The sequence below is a fragment of the Hemitrygon akajei genome, chromosome 9, assembly GCF_048418815.1.
Source record: "Hemitrygon akajei chromosome 9, sHemAka1.3, whole genome shotgun sequence".
Classification (NCBI taxonomy): Eukaryota; Metazoa; Chordata; class Chondrichthyes; order Myliobatiformes; family Dasyatidae; genus Hemitrygon; species Hemitrygon akajei.
This window is the reverse complement of record NC_133132.1, coordinates 21,576,178-21,598,270: the sequence shown is the minus strand read 5'-3', so window position 1 is coordinate 21,598,270 and position 22,093 is coordinate 21,576,178. Positions and strand designations below refer to the sequence as shown.

At 42.4% G+C, this 22,093-nt stretch overlaps 1 protein-coding gene across 8 annotated transcripts in view; it reads right to left on the bottom strand.

Moving 5' to 3' along the window:
- Positions 1-22,093, bottom strand: part of klhl22 (kelch-like family member 22) — a 121,051-nt gene that overhangs the window by 77,429 nt on the left and 21,529 nt on the right. For 7 of the 8 annotated variants that reach the window (XM_073055599.1, XM_073055596.1, XM_073055600.1 and 4 more), the window contains 2 exons: positions 17,778-18,050; positions 9,490-9,655 (listed from right to left, as the gene is read on the bottom strand). In XM_073055599.1, coding sequence (XP_072911700.1) covers positions 9,490-9,655; positions 17,778-17,980 — 369 coding nt within the window. In that variant the 5' untranslated portion in view covers positions 17,981-18,050. The remainder of the gene's footprint in view (positions 1-9,489; positions 9,656-17,777; positions 18,051-22,093) is intronic. The other variant, XM_073055603.1, reaches the window with a different exon arrangement.

Below are 22,093 nucleotides of genomic sequence, written 5' to 3'. Positions count from 1 at the left end.
GCTTTCCAAATTCCAGAGAAAACAATCCACATTTGCCCAGTCACTCCTTCTAGCTACTCTCCAAACCAGGCAATATCCTGGTAAATCTCTCTACAACCACTCCAAATTCTCACGTCTTCCCTGTAATGAGGCAACCAGAACTGTACAATGCTCCAAATGTGGCCTAAGAAAAGCTTTATGTAACTGCATCAGGACATGCCAACTTTTACACTTACACGTTGATCGATGAAGGCAAGTACACCAAAGTCCTTCTTTACCACCTCGCAACTTGTGTTGCCACTTTTAGGGAACACAAGATCCCTCTGGATATCATGCTCCTAAGGGTCCTGCCATAATAGTAAGGAAGAAAATGGCAAAATATTTAAACAGCTACTTGGTATGTTCTTCCATGAAGACGGGCACAAATAGTAGAAAAATTTCTAGAATGCTAATTAGTAACAGTTGTAGATAATGGGATTAATCAGGATCAGCATGAATTTATGAATGGAGGGCTATATCTGACTAATATGCTGAGGTTCTTTAAGGATCTGACTAATCAAATAGATAAGGATAAAGTCAATACAGTACGTTTGGTCACAAGACCTTTCAATGTCGCACACTAGAGGCTGTTAAGAAAGTCAAAGTACATGGGTTGGGGGGTGAAATATCCTGACATGGACTGAGATTAGGTTATTGGACAGAAAGCAAAACATCAGAATAAACAGGTCACTTTCAGGTTGTCAGGCTGTGACTGGTGAGGTAATATAGGAGTCACCCTTGGTCTATTCACAACCATTATCAACAAGTGTCAAATGTATAAATTTACTGATGATACAAAACTAAACAGGATTGTGAGGAGGAAGAAGGAAAGCAGCTTGAAGGAAATGTACACAGTAACATAGGAGACAATATGGAAGAAGTGAAGCTATCCACCTTGGAACACAACACAGAACACCAGAATATTTTTAAATGGTGAAAGACTGGAGATACCACAGTAACAGCATGGAGGTGAGAAAAAATCCACTGGCTTCCATGGGACAGACAGGAATAGCAAACAAGAGTGATGTCACTCAGCTGGATGACCGCACAGACGCAGTGGAGTTGGATAATACATACATTGAAACAAAGGCTATTTAGGAGGAAGCCATGTAAGATTATGTTTGTCACCTTCAAAAAGTTGCAATGCTGTAAATTTAGGATCAAACCCAAGTTAAATCTTAAGTTGAACAATGTTAAACCACAGGATAATTTCAGTTATGATTTACCCAGTCAGCCAGATAGCATATGATGGTTGGCTCGGACTTAATAGGCCGAAAGGTCTGTTTCTGGACTAAATGACTGTAACACTGCACAAAGATAGAGTTCTTTAATTTTATCTGTATGCTATGACACATGGTTTCAATAACATACACATAAAATACATACACTCTCACTATAATCTGTTCCTAATAAATCTTACAGTAAAGAATTTAAGCTATTCAGTTATTAAATTACTACTATCAGTAAACTGGAATTATCTATTGCTGCATTTACAAACTGGCTTTGTGCCACCTGGTGACTGGAAATGGATATTGCAGAAAAAAATCAGTTCTCTTAAACCTCTAAACAGCTGATTACAAAGATTACAAGTCCAATGACATTTTGCTCGTATGCTTTAGAAGCTTAATTTTTTTCCTCAGGCCTATATCAACAATACCCAATGTTCTCTATCTATGTACTCCCCTCCTATGCCTAATTCTCTCTTCATTCTTCAAACCTTCCCACTTCATCCCTCCAGCACTCCCATGCTTCCATCAAAGCCCCCCTCCCCAGTTTTTCAGTAACTGAATTCTCCCTCAAAATCCATTCCTCCTGTAGCCCAACTCTCCAGTGATGTACTGTCACTCACCAAAGCCTGAATTTCTAGTACTTTAACATACACAACTAAACCCATCTCTCTGGTGCTTTAAGGCTCCATGATTATCATGTCCTCTGCTGGCTATAAATTTTTCAGACTATTTGTCAAATATCCAGCAGTTAAAGAGCAAAATTTTCTCCAAATGAATCCTGAGAAGAAATAAAACAAAGCGCTGTAAAACTCAATGGACTGAGACATGAAGTTGATGCAGGATCTCAGTCCAAAATGTCAATTTACTTTACATATGCAGCTTGGCCTGCTGAATTCTCCCAGCACTTTGACTTGTTCCTGATTCTAGTCTGCTTTGTCTGAATATTGGGAAAACCGAATAGTATACTGATCCACTTTAACAAGTAGGTGTCTTGGGCACTGACTTCCTTTGGCATCCTGCCTGAGCCTGAGCTAGATGCTTTGCAACTTTGGTATCAATCTTTATAACAGGAACAGCTCACCTCTATAGAAACTTTTTCCTCCATGCAAGTGCATTTCTGGCTGGCTTCCTATATTCTCCCATGTAAATTTGAATTCTTCCAAAAGTTTACTGCTTGAATCCCTACACAAATCCCACTCCATCCCACTCACAAATATCCCTATCCTCCCTGATGTATATCAGTATCTAGTTAAGCTCGACAACAATTTAAAAATGTTTTCAAATTGCTCCGTGGCCTCATCCCTCCCAACTCACACAACTATAACTCTGAAAAATATGTAGGCTCTGCCAGTTCAAACCTGCAGTTAATACTTAAATAAATCTGCTGTTAGCAGCTGATGACATGGCTACCGAAGCCCTAACATCTGGAATTCTTACTCTCCCTCTCTACCCTTCTTTAAAATCTTCCTTACAACCCAGTTTTTCATCAAACTGGTTCATCATCCTCGACTAACTCAGTACCAATTGCTAACAGCTGTTCCACAGCCAAAGAAATCAGCCTTGTTCTGGGTACTGCAAGACTTAAATCCCTAAGTGCACCACCAGGGTCAAATCACATGTGCCATTACATCAATGATCAAGGACATTTTTGGCTGAGTGTGTATTTTGATTCATGCTACAGCACCAGATATGACACAACCATCATTTGATGTATAGAAGGATCTTGGTGACCAAGTCAGTGCTCCCTGGAAATGCTACACAAGTTTATTGGGTTGTCATCAAAACATATGGCATGCTTGCTTTTATTACTGACTTCAAGAGTCTGGAATTCATTTTGCAGATTTATTAAACTACACTTGGGCCGCATCTGGAGTATTGCATTCAATTCTGCTCACCCCATTACAGGAAGCATGCAGACGGACTTTAACCAGGATGCTGTCTGGATTAGAAGGTATGTTATGGAGAGAGGTAGGATAGACTTAGATTGTTTGCTCTGGAGCAGTGAGGTTAAGAGACTTCCTATTTGAGTACTGATGGGAGAGACGGCCTACCTGGGGGAAGCAACAGCAGCCGTGCCTCTGGCACAGAGTCCGGCCTTGTGGCTCAGAAGGGTAGAGAAAGAAAGAGAAAGGCAGTAGTGATGGGGGACTCTATAGTTAGGGTTTCAGATAGACAATTCTGTGGACGCAGGAAAGAAACTCAGATGGTAGTTTTCCTCCCAGGTGCCAGGGTCCTGGATGTTTCAGATTCTGTCCATGATATCCTGCAGTGGGAGGGAGAACAGCCAGAGGTCATGGTACATCTTGGTACCAACGACACAGGTAGGAAAAGGGAAGAGGTCCTGAAAACAGGATACAGGGAGTTAGGAAGGAAGTTGAGAAGCAGAACCACAAAGGTCGGAATCTCAGGATTACTGCCTGTGCCTCATGACAGTGAGTGTAGGAATAGAGTGAGGTGGAGGATAAATGCGTGGCTGAGGGATTAGAGCAGGGGGCAGAGATTCAGATTTCTGGATCATTGGGACCTCTTTTGGGGCAGGAGTCACCTGTACAAAAAGGACGGGTTGCACTTGAATCCCAGGGGGACCAATTTCCTGGTGGGGAGGTTTACTAAGGCTACAGGGGAGAGTTTAAACTAGAATTGCTGGGGGGTGGGAACCAAACTGAAGAGACTGGGGAAGAGGCTGCTGGCTCACAAATAGAGAAAGCTTGTAGACAGTGTGTGAGGGAGGATAGGCAGGTGATAGAGAAGGGACGCGCTCAGACCGACAGTTTGAGATGTGTCTATTTTAACGCAATGAGTATTGTGAACAAAGTGGATGAGCTTAGAGCATGAATCAGTACTTGGAGATATGATGTGGTGGCCATTACAGAGACTTGGATAGTTCAGGGACAGGAATGGTTACTTCAAGTGCCGGGTTTTAAATGTTTCAGAAAGGACAGGGAGGGAGGCAAAAGAGGTGGGGGCATGGCACTGTTGATCAGAGATAGTGTCACAGCTGCAGAAAAGGTGGACGCCATAGAGGGATTGACTATGGAGTCTCTGTGGGTGGAGGTTAGGAACAGGAAGAGGTCAATAATTCTACTGGGTGTTTTTTTATAGACCGCCCAATAGTAACAGGGATATTGAGCAGCAGATAGGGAAACAGATCCTGGAAAGGTGTAATAACAGAGCTGTTGTGGTGGGAGATTTTAATTTCCCAAATATCGATTGGCATCTCCGTAGAGCAAGGGGTTTAGATGGGGTGGAGTCTGTTAGGTGTGTTCACGAAGGTTTCTTGACACAATAAGTCCAAGTCTAAAAGAGGAGAGACTGTGCTTGATTTGTTATTGGGAAATGAACCTGGTCAGGTGTCAGATCTCTCAGTGAGGGAGCATTTACAATAGCATTGGAGAGAGACAGAAACAGACAAGCTAGAAAAACGTTTAATTGGAGTAAGGAGAATTATGAGGCTATCAGGCAGGAACTTGGAAGCTTAAATTGGGAACAGATGTTCTCAGGAAAAGGTAGGGAAGAAATGTGGCAAATGCTCAGGGGATATTTGTGTGGAGTTCTGCATAGGTACATTCCAATGAGACAGGGAAGTAATGGTAGGGTACAGGAACCATGATGTACAAAGGCTGTAATAAGTCTAGTCAAAAAGAAAAGAAAAGCTTACAAAAAGTTCAGAGAGCTAGGTAATTTAGAGATCTAGAAGATTATAAGGTGAACAGGAAGGAGCTTAAGAAGGAAATTAGGAGAGCCAGAAAGGGTCAAGAGAAGGCCTTGGCGGGCAGAATTAAGGAAAACCCCAAGGCATTCTACAAGTATGTGAAGAGCAAGAGGGTAAGTTGTGAAAGAATAGGACCTATCAAGTGTGACAATGGGAAAATGTGTATGGAATCGGAGGAAATAGCAGAGGTACTTAATGAATACTTTACTTCAGTATTCACTATGGAAAAGGATCTTGGTGATTGTAGTGATGACTTGCAGCAGACTGAAAAGCTTGAGCATGTAGATATTAAGAAAGAAGATGTGCTGGAGCTTTTGGAAAGCATCAAGTTGGATAAATCGCCGGGACCAGATGAGATGTACCCCAGCCTACTGTGGAAGGTGAGAGAGGAGATTGCTGAACCTCTGGCGATGATCTTTGCATCATCAACGTGGACAGCAGAGTTTCCAGAGGATTGGAGGGTTGCGGCTGTTGTTCCCTTATTCAAGAAAGGGAATAGAGATAGCCCAGGAAATTATAGACCATTGAGTCTTACTTCAGTGGTTGGTAAGTTTATGGAGAAGATCCCGAGAGGCAGGATTTATGAACATTTGGAGAGGTATAATATGATTAGGAATAGTCAGCATGGCTTTGTCAAGGGCAGGTCTTGCCTTACAGGCCTGATTGAATTTTTTGAGAATGTGACTAAACACATTAATGAAGGAAGAGCAGTAGATGTAGTGTATATGGAATTTAGCAAGGCATTTGATAAGGTATCCCATGTAAGGCTTAATGAGAAAGTAAGGAGGCATGGGATCCAAGGAGACATTGCTTTGTGGATCCAGAACTGGCTTGCCCACTGAAGGCAAAGAGTGATTGTGGACGGGTCATATTCTGCATGGAGGTCGGTCACCAGTGGGGTGCCTCAGGGATCTGTTCTGGGACCCTTACTGTTCGTGATTTTCATAAATGACCTGGATGAGGAAGTCGAGGGATGGATTATTAAGTTTGCTGATGACACAAAGGTTGGAGGTGTTGTGGATAGTGTGGAGGGCTGTCAGAGGTTACAGTTGGGCATTGATTGGATGCAAAACTGGGCTGAGAAGTGGCAGATGGAGTTCAACCCAGATAAGTGTGAGGTGGTTCATTTTGGTAGGTCAAATATGATGGCAGAATATAGTATTAATGGTAAGACTCTTGGTAGTGTGGAGGATCAGAGGGATTTTGGGGTCCGAGTCCATAGGACACTCAAAGCAGCTGTGCAGGTTGACTCTGTGGTTAAGAAGGCTTATGGTGTATTGGCCTTCATCATCGTGGAATTAAATTTAGGAGCCGAGAGGTAATGTTGCAGCTATATAGGACCCTGGTCAGACCCCACTTGGAGTACTGTGCTCAGTTCTGGTCACCTCAGTACAGGAAGTATGTGGAAACCATAGAAAGGGTGCAGAGGAGGTTGACAAGGATGTTGCCTGGATTGGGGAGCACGCCTTATGAAGACAGGTTGAGTGAACTTGGCCTCTTCTCCTTGGAGTGACAGAGGATGAGAGGTGACCTGATAGAGGTGTATATGATGATGAGAGGCATTGATTGCGTGGATAGTCAGAGGCTTTTTCCCAGGGCTGAAATGGCTGCCATAAGAGGGCACAGGTTTAAGGTGCTTGGGAGCAGGTACAGAAGAGATGTCAGGGGTAAGTTTTTTACACAGAGAGTGGTGAGTGCGTGGAATGGAGTGCGTGGAATGGTGGAGGCGGATACGACAGGGTCTTTTAAGAGTCTTTTGGATAGGTACATGGAGCTTAGAAAAATAGAGGGCTATGGGGAACCCTAGTAATTTCTAAGGTAGGGACATGTTCAGCACAACTTTGTGGGCGGAAGGGCCTGTATCTATATTTTTCTATATATAGAGTTTTCTATATTTCTATGAAATTTTATGAGATTATGAGAGGTATAGATAATCTTTTTCCCCAGAGTTGAAAAGTCCAATACTGGAGGACATGCAGTAAAGGTGGGTGGTATAGTCAAAGGAATTCAAAGGAGATGTGTGAGGAATTCAAAGGAGATGTGTGAGGAATTCAAAGGAGATGTGTGAGGAATTCAAAGGAGATGTGTGAGGAATTCAAAGGAGATGTGTGAGGAATTCAAAGGAGATGTGTGAGGCAAGTACTTTTTTTTTACAGATAGGCTACAGGTCACCTGGAATACACTACCAGGGGCTGCTAGTGGAGGCAAATAGGATACAGGCATTTAAGAGGCTCTGAGATAGGTACATGAATGTTCAATGAATAGAGAAATATGGACATTGTGTAGGCATGTGATTAATTTAGTTAGGCATTTAATTACTAGGTAAATCAGCGGGCTAAAGAGCCTGCTGTATACTGTACTCTTCATAAAGAATTTGAGGCACATTGGTACGTCACTCTTACAAACTTCTACAGCTATATAATGGACAGTATTCTGACTGGATGACTGGAGGCACCAATGCACGTGATCACAAGAGGCTGCAGAGCTTACAGACTCACCCAGCTCCATCACAGGCAAAGCACACTCTACCACCAAGGACATCTTTGAGAGGTGGTGCCTCAAGGAAGCAGCATCCATCATTAAGAACCCTCACAATGCCCTCTCTTTGTTACTACCATTAAGGAGGAGGTACAGGAGCCTAAAGACCCACACTCAACTTTTTAGGAGAAGCGTCTTTCTATCTACCAGACCAGATCTGAACAGACCATAAACCCATGAGCACTAACTCATCATTCCTTTTTCCTGCAGTATTTAAGTTTTCTAATTCATAAATGTTTGTGTCTTTTTAGTATAGTGCTACCACAAACCAAAAAATTTCACGTCATATGTCCAGGATAATAAACCTGATTCTGATTTTATGTTCTACACAACCAAAAACGGATTCAGTTAAAGGGATGGAGAGATGAGAACTAGAGTGCCAAGGTAGAAAGTGGAGTGATCGTGGGGAAAGATTGTTAAGCCTGCATACAAAGGTACGAATTGAATGGTGGAAATAATTTTCTAAGTTGCATCTATTTCAATACAACGGATATTGCAGGAAAGACAGTTGAGCTCAGAGGATGCATCAGCACATGGAATTATGACATTGTGAGACTTGGTTGCAGGAGGGGCAGAACTGGCAGCTCATTGCTCTGGGTTTCTGTTGTTGTAGACATGATAGAGCAGGGGGTTAAAGGGGGAGGGTTGGCAATACTAAAAATGTCATAGCAGTGTTCAGATAGAACAGACTGCAGGGCTCATCTACTGAGGCTATATGGGTGGAACAGAGAATTAAGAAAGGGATAATCACGTTAATGGAATCATATTATAGACCACACAATATAGAGTAACAAATCTGTAGACAGATAGTAGAAAGTTGCAAGAAAAAACACAACGTGGCAGACTTTAGCACCGTAAATCAGCTAGTTTGTTAGCGTCTCCCCTCTCTCTGTGAAAGAACGACACCTCTTTTTCCCTTTCTAGGGAGAAAGAGAGCATGTAGTATGTCAAATTGTCAGGTGAGTGATTAGTTTTCGATGTACTGCAGATCATGGTCTTTCTTGGGGGCTTTGCTATTGGTTGCTTGATGGGTGGAGGGTGCTGATGCTGTTTTTTTGCTGAAATAAGTGGGGGAGGGGAGGATCGTTGTTCTGCTGCTTGTGTGTGGGGAGGGGGCGTAGGGGGCTTCAGGGTTCTAACATTTTTACTGTCACTCATTCTTTGGGGCACTCTTGTTTTTGTTGATATTGTATACATTCTCTGATATTAAATGGAAATATTGAAAAAATAAAGTTGTGTGGTAATAGGTGATTTGAACTTTCCACATATCAACATGGTCACTTTGGCCTACTTTATGATGTTCCTCCAGGTACCCCAAAACCTCATTCTTAATAATTGACCTCATGAGAGTAGTGATGTCCAAATGACCAGCCCCTTATTTTCTAGCTGAGTTCTATGGTTCATTACTCTGCACTTCTGAGACATCCCTGATCACCAACAACCATTGAGGACCTTGAGTGGTTGACCAGGATATCATATTCTGACAGGTGTCAGATGTTTTTAAAGATGGTCCTCAATCAAATTTGCCATGACCCTAAATAGAAACTGATGAGTATAAGTGTGCCTTTTTAGATTAACTTATAGCCCACATTGAAACATGAAGGCTAGGGTAAAGCCACATTAAAGGAGACTGTCTTGTTGGCTATGTGTCTTAGGAATGTGCAATGATACAAACAACCAACAAGATAATGGCTGTAAATCAGCCATTTCTACAAGTATGTGAGCTTTCATGCAGGTGGTTATAGCTTTTACTCCACTGACTGCCCCTTCCATTTGTAGGACATAAGTAGATCCAGCAGGTCTGAGATCCAGGGAATTTCTCTTACCCTGCTTATGGGTTTGGTGATAATATATTGTGATTTGTCTCAATTCTGGTGTAAAATCCATAGGCTTTGGTCTCATGTATCTAATATATTCTATTCCTAACTGGCAGACTTCTTTCTGGATTAAGGTAGGTCATTAAGCCTCTGGGGAAAATTAATAGTCCATTACCTGTATCTGACAAGCGGCCACCAGCACATCCTGCACATTGTCCAGGTTCAGCTCTATCTTAGAAGTGTAAATAAAGTCCAAAATTTTGCACATGACCATGTAGGATATGTCATGTAAAAATATCTCCTTCTCCTGCATCTCCCGCAGCCCACCAGCAAACATCCCCCTGCAAACAAGAAAACGCTGATCAAATTTCACTCTCATATGAAATTATTGGCCAGAAATTTACTGAAGACTGTCCCAAAAAAATCCATAGTACAAGAGTCTCACATATAACTTAAGTGACACTGATTATAATAATATATCACTCTGCCCTGGTCCACAGCAGTTTTGAGTTGATAGTCTAAAAGGTTAAGCAGGATTAGACATTCCAAGGAAGAAACATTATAATTCAGCATTCCTGTGCATCACTACCCATTCACCCAAAAAGAACAGCAGTCATAATATCAAAACCAGCCATAAGAGCATCCACAATCTCTGTTAGGTTAGAAAGCACTGGTTTCTAATCCTCAAACATAGCACAAAAGACATTAACTACAGCACAAACAAACATCAGTCACAACATCCAGAACTTCATTTTCAAAATGCTGCACCTCAGAGTAACTTAGTCACAGTATCACTATAGGCTTGATCTGAGGATCTAATTCAGGGGTGTCAAACTCATTTTAGGTCACAGGCCGGATTGAGCAAAATGCAGCTTCATGCGGGCCGGATCAGTCGGACGCAAGGCGAACGCAGCTTTCGTTGCCTCCGTTTTTTCAGCCTGCTCTCATGTGTCTCAGTCTCTGCTATAACTACAAAGTGTTTCACTTTACAAATTCCGTTTCTTATGAAGAAAACTGCCGAATAAACACTAAAACCCCTGAAAACCTGGTACCTGAATAAACTCAGCATTAGCCATATCATACTCCATAGGCGCTTCGATTACTGGGGCCAGCTTTAATAGCAATTAGATATTATCTCGCGGGCCAAAGATAATTCCAGCGCGGGCCGGATTTGGCCCGCGGGCCTTGAGTTTGACATATATGATCTAATTAATGAATCAGTGGAAGCAGGATTTAAAGAACTATCAGCATAACAAGGGTTAAACTAACATGTAGGAAATACATTCCTGACCTAGCCCTCATCAATTTACTCACTGGTCTACATATTTTGATAGGAGTGACCATAAAATCTTTAAAAAGTCTTCATATTAAGGATACTTTCAGTAGGGTCATAAGACATGAGAACTGTTGTGAATCTAAAAAGATCCAGGAGCTCATTTTGACCATCTATGCCTTCTACAACTGCAGAAATAGAGTCTATCTTAACCTTGAATCTCATAGTCTGTCTATCCCCCACCCTGATTACTTTCACGATTAACCTTGATTCGGTGTCGAGAGAACTCAAAACCCACAGCTCAAAAGGAAGACTCAAACTACCATGGCTACAAGATGGAACTACATTTATGCCACAGTAGAAGCAGTATACTATGAACACAATTAAGCAACTCCACAACCAACGAATTGGAACAAAACTCATTAGCCTTGATCACATCTGGTCATGAATAACAAAATGGCTGATATTAGGGCGGCATCTCCATTAAAAATAACATTTGGAGTCCAACTGAGCAATAAATAAGGCTGAATAATTTGCAATCACCTTAAATTGTAAGCACCTGGGTCCCTACCTTCATGTCATTCTTCAGCCAATTTTGATTCACTCTATGCCACATCACAAAACAACAGAGTAAACAAAATACAGTAAAAATTGTGGGCCAAATTACAGTTCTGAAGCTTTGTGGTCTAGCATTTGCAACACTTTTACCCAAGCTATTTCTGAGCAAGCACACAGTGACATCTCCCTGACTATGTAGAAAATAGACCAACTTGCAGGACAAATAGTTTCAACGTAAGCTATACGATGAAAGATGTTGCCAATAATAAAACATAACCTAAATCTGTAAGTAATACAAAAAGTGGCATCAAAGGGTTCTATTAAAGTTAATGGGAATTCTGGAAGAACAAAGAAAAATAGTTATGGTTGTTGGGGGGAAGGGGCAATTATCCCAAGGACATTCAATGACCTTCTTCCCTCAAAGGTCCAAGGAGTGGGAGAGTGTTTACGTTTAGACAGTTTATTCACAACTCCTCAGATAATGAAGCAAGTACATCATTTAGGCATAGGGCAGAAGTTTCAAGCAACACTTGAGTCATAAAGTGACAGGCAATGATTATTTTCAGCCAAGAACCTTAAACACATTTCCCTTCAAATGCCCCACTATTATTAACTATAAACTCACTGAAGTCACATAAATAGTCTGGAAACAAGAACAGGTTGGAGGCTGAATATCCTGTGACGAAAGTCCTCTAAAGGGTTCGCCATCTACTAAAGTAGCCGGAAGTTGATAAAATACATGCCTGGATGAGAACAGCTCCAACAAAATTCAAGAAGATTGATGTTATATGGCAGACTGCTTGATCAGAATTATATTCACCATCTTTAAGTTCAAAAGCTGTGCGGTAATGTTGCAGTTCTATAAAACCCTGGTTAGACCACATTTGGGACTATTCTGTTCAGTTCTGGTCACCTCATTATAGGAAGGATGTGGAAGCTTTAGCAAGAATACAGAGGAGATTTACTAGGATGTTGTCTGGATTAGAGAACAGGTCTTATCAAGATAGGTTGAGCAAGCTGGGCTTTTCTCTTTGGAGCGAAGGAGGATAAGAGACAACTTGACAAAAATGTACAGGATGTTAAGAAGCATCAAGTGCAGAGCCAGAGACTTTCTCCCATGGAGGAATACAAGGAAGCATAATTTTAACTGATTGAAAGAAGTATAGAGTGGGTATCAGAGCTCTGCTTTTTTTTTACACTGAGTGGTGAATGCATGGAACACCCTGCCAGGGGTAGTGGTGAAGGCAGATAAATTAGGGACATTTAAGAAAATCTTAGACACATGGATGATAGAAAGATGGCAGGCTATGTACGATAAAAATGTTAGATTAATCTTAGAGTAGGTTAAAAGGTTGGCACAATATCGTGAACTGAAGGGCCTGTACAGGGCTGTAGTCCTCTATGTTCTACTTATTTCCTTTATTAGTATATTCCACGTTTTTTTTTAAAGCTTTCTAGGAATTGTCAGTTGGCAAAAAGCTGGCTGTAATTTTCTGTTGTGTAACTTAGTGGTGAATCGCTATTGCGTTTTTCTAGACAGTGCACAGGACTCAAAATGTGAGGGAAATTGCAGTGATGGGGTGAGATAGCTACACAAACTGAAGGCATACTGTTCCCAAACTGAATGGGTTTCCTTTACTTCAGTAAGTAGCTACCATTGGGAATTGTGAAATAGCACCTTAGCATAGAAATTACAAGAGGAGTATGAGAAAGATAAAAAGTGTAAAATACTGTGAAGGATAAATATCTCTCCAGTAACATTTCATGGAAACATAGAAAACCTACAGCCCACAATGCTGTGCCAAACATGTACTTACTTTAGAAATTACCAAGGGTTACCCATAGCCCTCTATTTTTCTAAGCTCCATGTACCTACTTAAGAGTCTCTTAAAAAACCCTACTGTGTCTGCCGCCACCACCGTTGCCACCAGCCCATTCCACGCACTCACCATCCTCTACATAAAAAAACTTACCCTGACATCTCCTCTGTACCAATTTTAAAAAACTGGAGCACAGTACTCCAAGTGAGGTCTGATCAGGGTTCTAGATAGATGCAACATTACCTCTCGGCTCCTAAATTCAATTCCACAGTTAATGAAGACAAATGCACTGTATGCCTTCTTAACCACAGAGTCAACATGCACAGCAGCTCTGAGTGTCCTATGGACTCGGACCCCAAGATCTCCGATTATCCACACTGCCAAGAGTCTTACCATTAATACTATATTCTGCCATCATATTTGACCTATCAAAATAAATATCCTCACAATTATCTGGGTTGAACTCCAGCTGCCACTTCTCAGCCCAGTTTTGCATCCTATTGATGTCCCACTGTAACCTCTGATAGCCCACCACACTATCCACAACACACCCAACCATTGTGTCATCAGCAAATTTACCAACCCATCCCTCCACTTCCTCATCCAGGTCATTTATAAAAGTCATGAAGAGAAGGAGACCCAGAACAGATCTTTGAGGAACACCATTGGTGACCAACTTCCATGCAGAATATGATCATCTACAACCATTCTTTGCCTTCTGCAGGCAAGCCAGTTCTGGATTCACAAAGCAAGGTTGCCTTGGATCCCATGCCTCCTTACTTTCTCAATAAACCTTGCATGGGGTACCTTATCAAATGCCTTGATGAAATCCATATACATCTACTGCTCTACCTTCATCAATGTCATCCTCAAAAAATTCAATCAGGCTCATAAGGCATGACCTGCTTTTGACGAAGCCATTCTGACTATTCCTAATCATATTATGCCTCACCAAATGTTCATAAATCCTGCCTCTCAGGATCTTCTCCATCAACTTACCAACCACTGAAGTAAGTCTCACTGGTCCTTAATTTCCTGGGCTATCTCTACTCCCTTTCTTGAATAAGGGAACGACATCTGCAATCCTCCAATCCTACGGAACCTCTCCTGTCCCCATTAATGATGCAAAGATCATTGCCAGAGGCTCAGCAATCTCCTCCACCGCCTCCCACAGTAGCCTGGGGTACATCTTATCTGGTCCCGGAGATTTATTCAACTTGATGCTTTCCAAAAGCTCCAGCACATCCTCTTTCTTAATATATACATGCTCAAGCTTTTCAATCTGCTCTAAGTCATCCCTGCAATTGCCAAGATCCTTTTCTGTAGCAAAGTACTCATTCAGTACCTCTGCTATCTCCTCTGGTTCCATACAGACTTTTCCACTGTCACATTTGATTGGTCCTATTCTTTCACGTCTTATCCTCCTGCTCTTCACATACTTGTAGAATGCCTTGGGGTTTTCCTTAATCCTGCTCGCCAAGGCCTTCTCATGGCCCCTTCTGGCCCTCCTAATTTCATTCTTAAACTCCTTCCAGCTAGCCTTATAATCTGCTAGATCTCTATCATTACCTAGTTTTTTGAACCTTTTGTAAGCTTTCCTTTTGTTCTTGACCAGATTTACAACAGCCTTTGTACACCATTGTTCCTGTACCCTACCATCCTTTCCCTGTCTCATTGGAACGTACCTATGCAGAACTCCACGCAAATATCCCCTGAACATTTGCCACATTTCTGCCATACATTTCTCTGAGAACATCTGTTTCCAATTTATGCTTCCAATTTCTTGCTTGATAGCGTCAAATTTTCCCTTCCTCCAATTAAACGCTTTCCTACCTTTTCTGTTCCTATCCTCTCCAGTGCTATGGTAAAGGAGATAGAATTGTGATCACTATCTCCAAAATGCTCTCCCACTGAGAGACCTGATACCAGACCAGGTTCATTTCCCAATACCAGATCAAGTACAGCCTCTCCCCTTGTAGTCTTATCTACATATTGTGTCAAGAAACCTTCCTGAACACACCTAACAAACTCCATCCCATTCAAACCCCTCACTCTAGGAAGATGCCAAACAATGTTTGGGAAATTAAAATCTCCCAACACAACAACCCTGATATTATTACACCTTTTCAGAATCTGTTATTGACCCCTTCCCGTTTCTAACTTCCACCCACAGAGACTCTGTAGACAATTCCTCCGTGACTTCCTCCTTTTCTGCAGCTGTGACACTATCTTGATCAGCAGTGCCACGCCCCCACCTCTTTTGCCTCCCTCCCTGTCCTTTCTGAAACATCTAAAGCCTGGCATTCTAAGTAACCATCCCTGTCCCTGAGCCATCCAAGTCTCTGTAATGGCCACAACATCATAGCTCCAAGTACTGATCCACGCTCCAAGCTCATCCACTTTGTTCATGATGCTTCTTGTATTAAAATACACATCTCAAACCCTCGGTCCAAACATATCCCTTCTCTGTCGCCTGCCTGTCCCCCCCTCACACTGCCCCCAAGCTTTCTCTATTTGGGAGCCAACAGCCCGTTCCTCCGTCTCTTCAGTTCGGTTCCCACCCCCCAGCAATTCTAGTTTAAACTCTCCCCAATAGCCTCCCTGCCAGGATATTGGACCCCTCGGATTCAAGTGTAACCCGTCCTTTTTGTACACGTCATGCCTGCCCCAAAAGAGGCCCCAATGATCCAGAAATCCGAATCCCTGCCCCCTGCTCCAATCCCTCAGTCACACATTTATCCTCCACCTCACTCTATTCCTATACTTACTGTCACGTAGCACAGAGCAATAATCCCAAGATTACTACCTTTGAGGTCCTGCTTCTCAGCTTCCTTCCTAACTCCCTGTAGTCTGGTTTCAGGACCTCTTCCCTTTCCCTACAGAGCCAGACTCTGTGCCAAAGGCGCGGCCACAGTTGGGTCCCCTAGGTTGGCTCTCTTCCCCAATAGTACTCAAACAGGAATACTTATTGTTAAGGGTGACAGCCATTGGGGTACTCTCCAGTATCTGATCCTTGCCCTTCCCTCTCCTGACTGTTACCTAGCTATCTGTGTCCCGAGTCCCTGGTGTGACTACTTGCCTATGGCTCCTCTCTATCACCTCCTCACTTTCCCTGACCAGACGAAAGTCATCAAGCTGCAGCTCCAGTTCTCCAATGTGGTCCCTAACGAACTGCAGCTCGACATACCTGACGCAGGTGTGGCCCTCCGCGAGGCTGTGAGTCTCCAGGACTTCTCACATCTGATACCCACTACAGAACACCGGCCTCACAGACATACTTCCCGTTTCTATTCTTCACAGGTAACCTATCTCACCTCGACCCGTTATTGCCGAAGCCCCATTCAGCCAATGCTCTTCCTGCCAGTCTAACTTGCTATTTCATTTAGGTACTTGGTACTTCTGATTTAAGATGGTGCCTCTGGTCGGGCGACAGTTTCCTGGCAGATCAAAAGGCAAGAAATTTGACTAAGAGATTACTAATAACACTTTTTCTGAGGTACGTTGTGGTAAACTATCGCCGCAAACAATTCAGAGGTGGGCAAAGGTGAAGTTGACTCAAGGGATGAGCTGTTCTGGTGTGTTACAAAGTCAGAGTGTAATATGTTCAGGACAATTTCTGAGATGGAGATGGTGTCGGAGTTGGGGATGGATTGCAGCGAGTGACTCAGAGAGGAGTCAAGTCAGAGGAGGTTCGGTACCTGTCCACCTAAACCAGGAGCTATGCTGGCTCAGCGCTGAACCAATTTGGAAAGGTCAAGAACAGCTCTCAGCTGGGCAGCGAGGTCTAGGCCCAGAGCAGGACATTCAATGAGGGACAGGACCCAGTATTTGGATGAGACTGGAAAGGCAAGACGTTGGGACCAGAGGTGAGGGGCTGGCTGATTCCATTCCCTCTTCTGCGATTTTCGCTCCCCTGTCTACGGCGCTGAGGCTATGAGACTGCTCTGGCTGCTATGAACTTTCTGTCTGCGAGCTTCATGACAATTTGCCCTGCCTTAAAATGAGGCTTTGGACCTATTCTAGCTGCTCCAGGATTCGTGTCTATGGGCTCAACTTGGTTCGGAATGCTGTTGCTTGCTTTTATTGTTTGCATGATTTTTGTTTTTTCCCTCTTTCTTTGTGCATTAGGTGTTGGTCTTTTTTGTTAAATTGGTTCTTCTGGGTTTCTTGCTTTGTGGTTATTTTGATTATAAATATACATTGAAAATGCTGAGTTAGATCAGAGGTTCCCAACCTATTTTATACCATGGACCAATACCATTAAACAAAGAGTCCATGGAAACCAGACTGGGGACCCCTGAGCTAGATAAACTAACATTTCTAAGCTATTAAGAGAAGCAAGTGAGGAAATAACAGAGCCTTTGGTGCTTTGGTGGTACCTTTTCCAATATCCCTGGCTACAAGTTCAGGACCACCACAGTGAATCACTGTTTAAAAGGAAGAAAGGTTTAGACCAATTAATTAATCAATCAGCCCATCTTGTGTGGAGGATCGATTACTGGAAAATAATTATGAGAATTATTATTAACAATTTAGAAAGGCAAAGAAAGGCAGAAGATTTTAGAAAAATCAGGATTTCCACATATTTTCAGACACGTAGACCCAAACAGTTGTCTGCTCTTTGATATATCACAAGGAAGAGGAAGAACATACAAATAAATGGAAATGTTTTAATGCTGCAATATTCAATTAGTTAGCTAAGTAAATTAAATTATTCGTCATCCACTGAAACACATGGGCATACAACTATTCTGACAAAAATCTGAAGACACACAGAGACCCACACTCACACACAATAGAGTGGTGTAGTACCTAAAATAGTCACACGATGCTGCTAGAAGTATGCGGTGAGCTTGAATGGACTTGCCCTCTACGATGAGAGTAACATCAAACAGACTTGCACTGCTCCGGAGTGCAGCCAGTCCATCCAGCAGAATCTGGGAATGTGCTGAACTCTGATAGACCTGGCTCACTTTTTTCTGACTTTGCTGTTTTCCCTTACGGTCCTCTGCCATGTCAATGTTGTTGTTGACACTCAGCTTTCAGGAAAATCTGGATAACAGATGGCTTTCCAGACTGACTGTTCTGAAAAATATTAAAATGTACCAAAAGCATTCAGCTTAAATATTACAAATAAAGTTCAGAATTGCTTCTGATTTGATAGAAACATAGAAAACCTACAGCACAATACAGGCTCTTCGGCCCACAATGCTGTGCCGAACATGTACCTACTTTAAAAATTACCCAGGGTTTCCCATAGCCCTCTATTTTTCTGAACTCCATGTACCTATCCAGGAGTCTCTTAAAAGACTCTATCGTTTCTGCCTCCTCCACCAATATTTTATGTTTATTCAGCTTATTTAGAAGGTTAGGATATTAGGAGAAACTAAGAGGGTGGAGAGGATCCACACAGACTGGTTTGGGAGGATGCATGGTCTTAAAAACACAAGACATTGTGCAGATGCTGGAAATCCAGAGCAATACACACAAAATGCTGGAGAAACTCAGCAGGTCATGAGCATGTATGGAAATGAATAATCAGTCCATGACCTTCATCAGAACTAGAAAGGAAGAGGGTAGAAGCCAGAATAAGATGGTGGAGGAATCAAAGAGCAGCAGAGATCACAGAGTGGAAAGAGTGAGAGAGGGTCTAAATGGACTTCCATGGCAGAGAAGATTTAAACTTCTTCAGCATAGGCATACGGAGAAGACACCGCAGTGGAGCAGCAAATCACAAACACAAGTTGCTTACGTATCAAAGTTCTTTAAATGTCCCCAATCTATCTGCTTCTACCATCATTCGGTCTCATTTGGTGAAAACCTCATGAAATTAGAATTATCATTATCACATGTACCGAGGTAAAGTGACAAGCCAGCAGGCAGCAATGTTAATAACCAGCTAGCATTCTGGATTGATTTATGGCAATTAAGTTGTTACCATACATATTTTAGTAATCTAATTTTCAATCCAGAATGGCAGAGAAATGTTTGCACTGAATTAAGGTACAACAGGGTATTTTAAGAGGCTCCTGTACAGGTACATTGAGCTTAAAAAAAAACAGAGGGCTATGGGAAACCCTGGGTAATTTCTGAAGTAAGTACGTGGTCGGCACAGCATTGTGGGCCAAAGGGCCTGTATTGTGCTGTAGGTTTTCTATGTTTCTAATTTTTCAAATGCAGACTTTTAACAAAAAACTGATTTTTTAAAGTTTTTCAGCATAGCAGGCAGTCCCACCTGCTATTTTTTTAATATCCCCAATTCCTCACTATGGAGATCATGCAATTTCATTCTAAACAATTATTTATTTAATTCAACTTTAGTGTTATACTGTGGCGACCCACTTCCCAGCGCACTCGAACCGGCTCACAAATTGGCGCGCACCGGCATTGAGGCCAGTCCCAAAAAGGGCTTCACCAGCAAGGGGAAAAGCCTGCGCGCGGGACGGGTCTGTGAATACCCGCCCCCTACAGCATTCCCACCAGGGGAGGGCGGGATCAGGAAGGCTTTAAAGCGAGGCCGCGAAGTTTGAATAAATCTCTTTTGCAACTGCAGCTCATCAACTACGTGTCGTTATTTCAGCGCTGCATGCAGCACACCGCTACAATACTGTATTTTCTTAAACTTTTTCATTTTGCAGAAATATAAAGGTGTTTCATGTTATAAACAAGTTGGCTGTCAGTGTCACGGTTAATCAGATACCCCAAAATTATTGATTCACCAAAATTATTGTCATCTTGACTCTGAATTCACAGGATCTGGGATCACAAGGTCAAAAGTAATAAAGTTTGTTGATCAAACATGAGGAAATCTGCAGATGCTGGAAATTCAAACAACAACACACACAAAATGCTGGTGGAACACAGCAGGCCAGGCAGCATCTATAGGGAGAAGTGCTGTCGACGTTTCGGGCCGAGACCCTTCATCAGGACTAACCAAAAGGAAAGATAGTAAGAGATTTGAAAGTAGTGGGGGGAGGGGGAAATGCAAAATGATAGGAGAAGTTTGTTGATGATTACACAACTGTTCAAACTTACTCACAATCTCTCAGCGAATGAAGCTGTCCACAAACATAAGTAGCAAGATTTGGGCAATAATTTAGTGCTGGGCAGAACAATGGAACCTGAGGATATAAAGTCCATAAGACTGTAAGATATATCAGCAGAAGTAGGCCATTCGGCCCATTGACTCTGCTTTGCCATCCTATCATGGCTGATCCAATTCTTCCAGTCATTCCCACTCCCCTGCCTTCTCCCTATACCCTCTGATGCCCCGGCTAATCTAGAACCTATCTATCTCTGCCTTAAATACACCCAATGATTTGTCCTCCACAGCCACTTGTGACAACAAATTCCACAGATTCACTACCCTCTGACTAAAGTAATTTGTCCGTATCTCAGTTCTAAATGGACGTCCTTCAATCCTGAAGTCTTGTCCTAGACTCCCCTACCATGGGAAATAACATTGCCATATCTCATTTGTTCAGGCCTTTTTACATTCAGAATGTTCCTATGAGATCCCCTCTCATTCTCCTGAACTCCAGGGAATACAGCCCAAGAACTGCCAAATGTTCCTCATACAGTAACTCTTTCATTCCTGGAATCATTCTCGTGAATCTTCTTTGAACCCTCTCCAACGTCAGTATATCCTTTCTAAACTAAGGAGCCCAAAACTGCACACAATACTCCAAGTGTGGTCTCACGATAGCCACATAGAGCCTCAACATCACATCCCTGCTCTTACATTCTATACCTTTGGAATTAAAGCCAACATTGCATTCACCTTCTTCACCATGAACTCAACCTAGAAGTTAACCTTTAGGGTATCCTTCACAAGGACTCTCACAAGTCCCTTTGCATCTGTGTTTTGAATTCTCTCTCCATATAAATGTTAGTCTACCCATCAAATATTTCTTCCACCAAAGTGCATGACCATACACTTTCCAACATTGTATTTCATTTGCCCATTCCCCTAAACTATCTAAGTCTCTCTGCAGGCTCTCTGTTTCCTTAACACTACCCGCTTCTTTGTATCATCGGCAAATTTAGCCAGAAATCCGTTAATCCCATAGTCAAAATCATTGACATACATCGTAAAAAACAGCAGTCCCAACACCAACCCATGTGGAACTCCACTGGTAACCGGCAGCCTGCCAGAATAGGATCCCTTTATTCCCACTCTCTGTTTTCTGCCAACCAGCCAATGTTCCACCAATGCTAGTAACTTCCCTGTAATTCCATGGGCTCTTATCTTGCTAAGCAGCCTCCTGAACGGCACCTTGTCAAAGGCCTTCTGAAAATCCAAGTACACCATGCCTTCTGCATCTCCTTTGTCTACCCTGCTTGCAATTTCCTCAAAAAGTTGCAGTAGATTAGTCAGGTAGGATTTTCCTTTCAGGAAACCATGCTTTGGCCTATCTTGTCATGTGCCTCCTAGTAATGTCATCCCTAACTTTCAATTCCAACAACTTTCCAACACTGATGTCAGGCTAACAGGTCTATAGTTTCCTTTCTGCTGCCTCCCACCCTTCTTAAATAGCAGAGTAATTTTCCAGTCATGCAATACGACACCAGAATCTATCAAGGTCATGGTTCTACTGAGCACAGTGTGCAGTGCTTAAAGAATGTGGGCTTACTGAGACAAGTAGAAAGATGTGAATTTATACTTGAAGAATATCATTGGACTAAACTACAGTTTAATTGTGATTCACTGACTAATCTGATGGTGGCAGGTGGACGGTAGAACTTTGATGCAGAGTAGGGAAGTGAAAACACAGAACATAATAATGATGGGGATAGCATAGTTAAGTGAAGAGTTACTGTTCTTTGAAGCTATGTACAGTCGGCCCTCCTTATCCGCGGGTTCCGCATGCGTGGATTCAACCAACTGCGGATCGGGAAAACCCGGAAGTTCTCGCTCCAGCACCTGTTCTTTGAGCATGTACAGACTATTTTTTCTTGTAATTATTCCTTAAACAATACAGTATACCAACTATTTACATAGCATTTACATTGTATTAGGTATTATAAGTAATCTAGAGATGATTTAAAAGTACAGGCAGTCCCCGGGTTATGAAGGAATTCCGTTCCTGAGTCCATCTTTAAAACAGATTTGAAGTCGGAACAGGTAC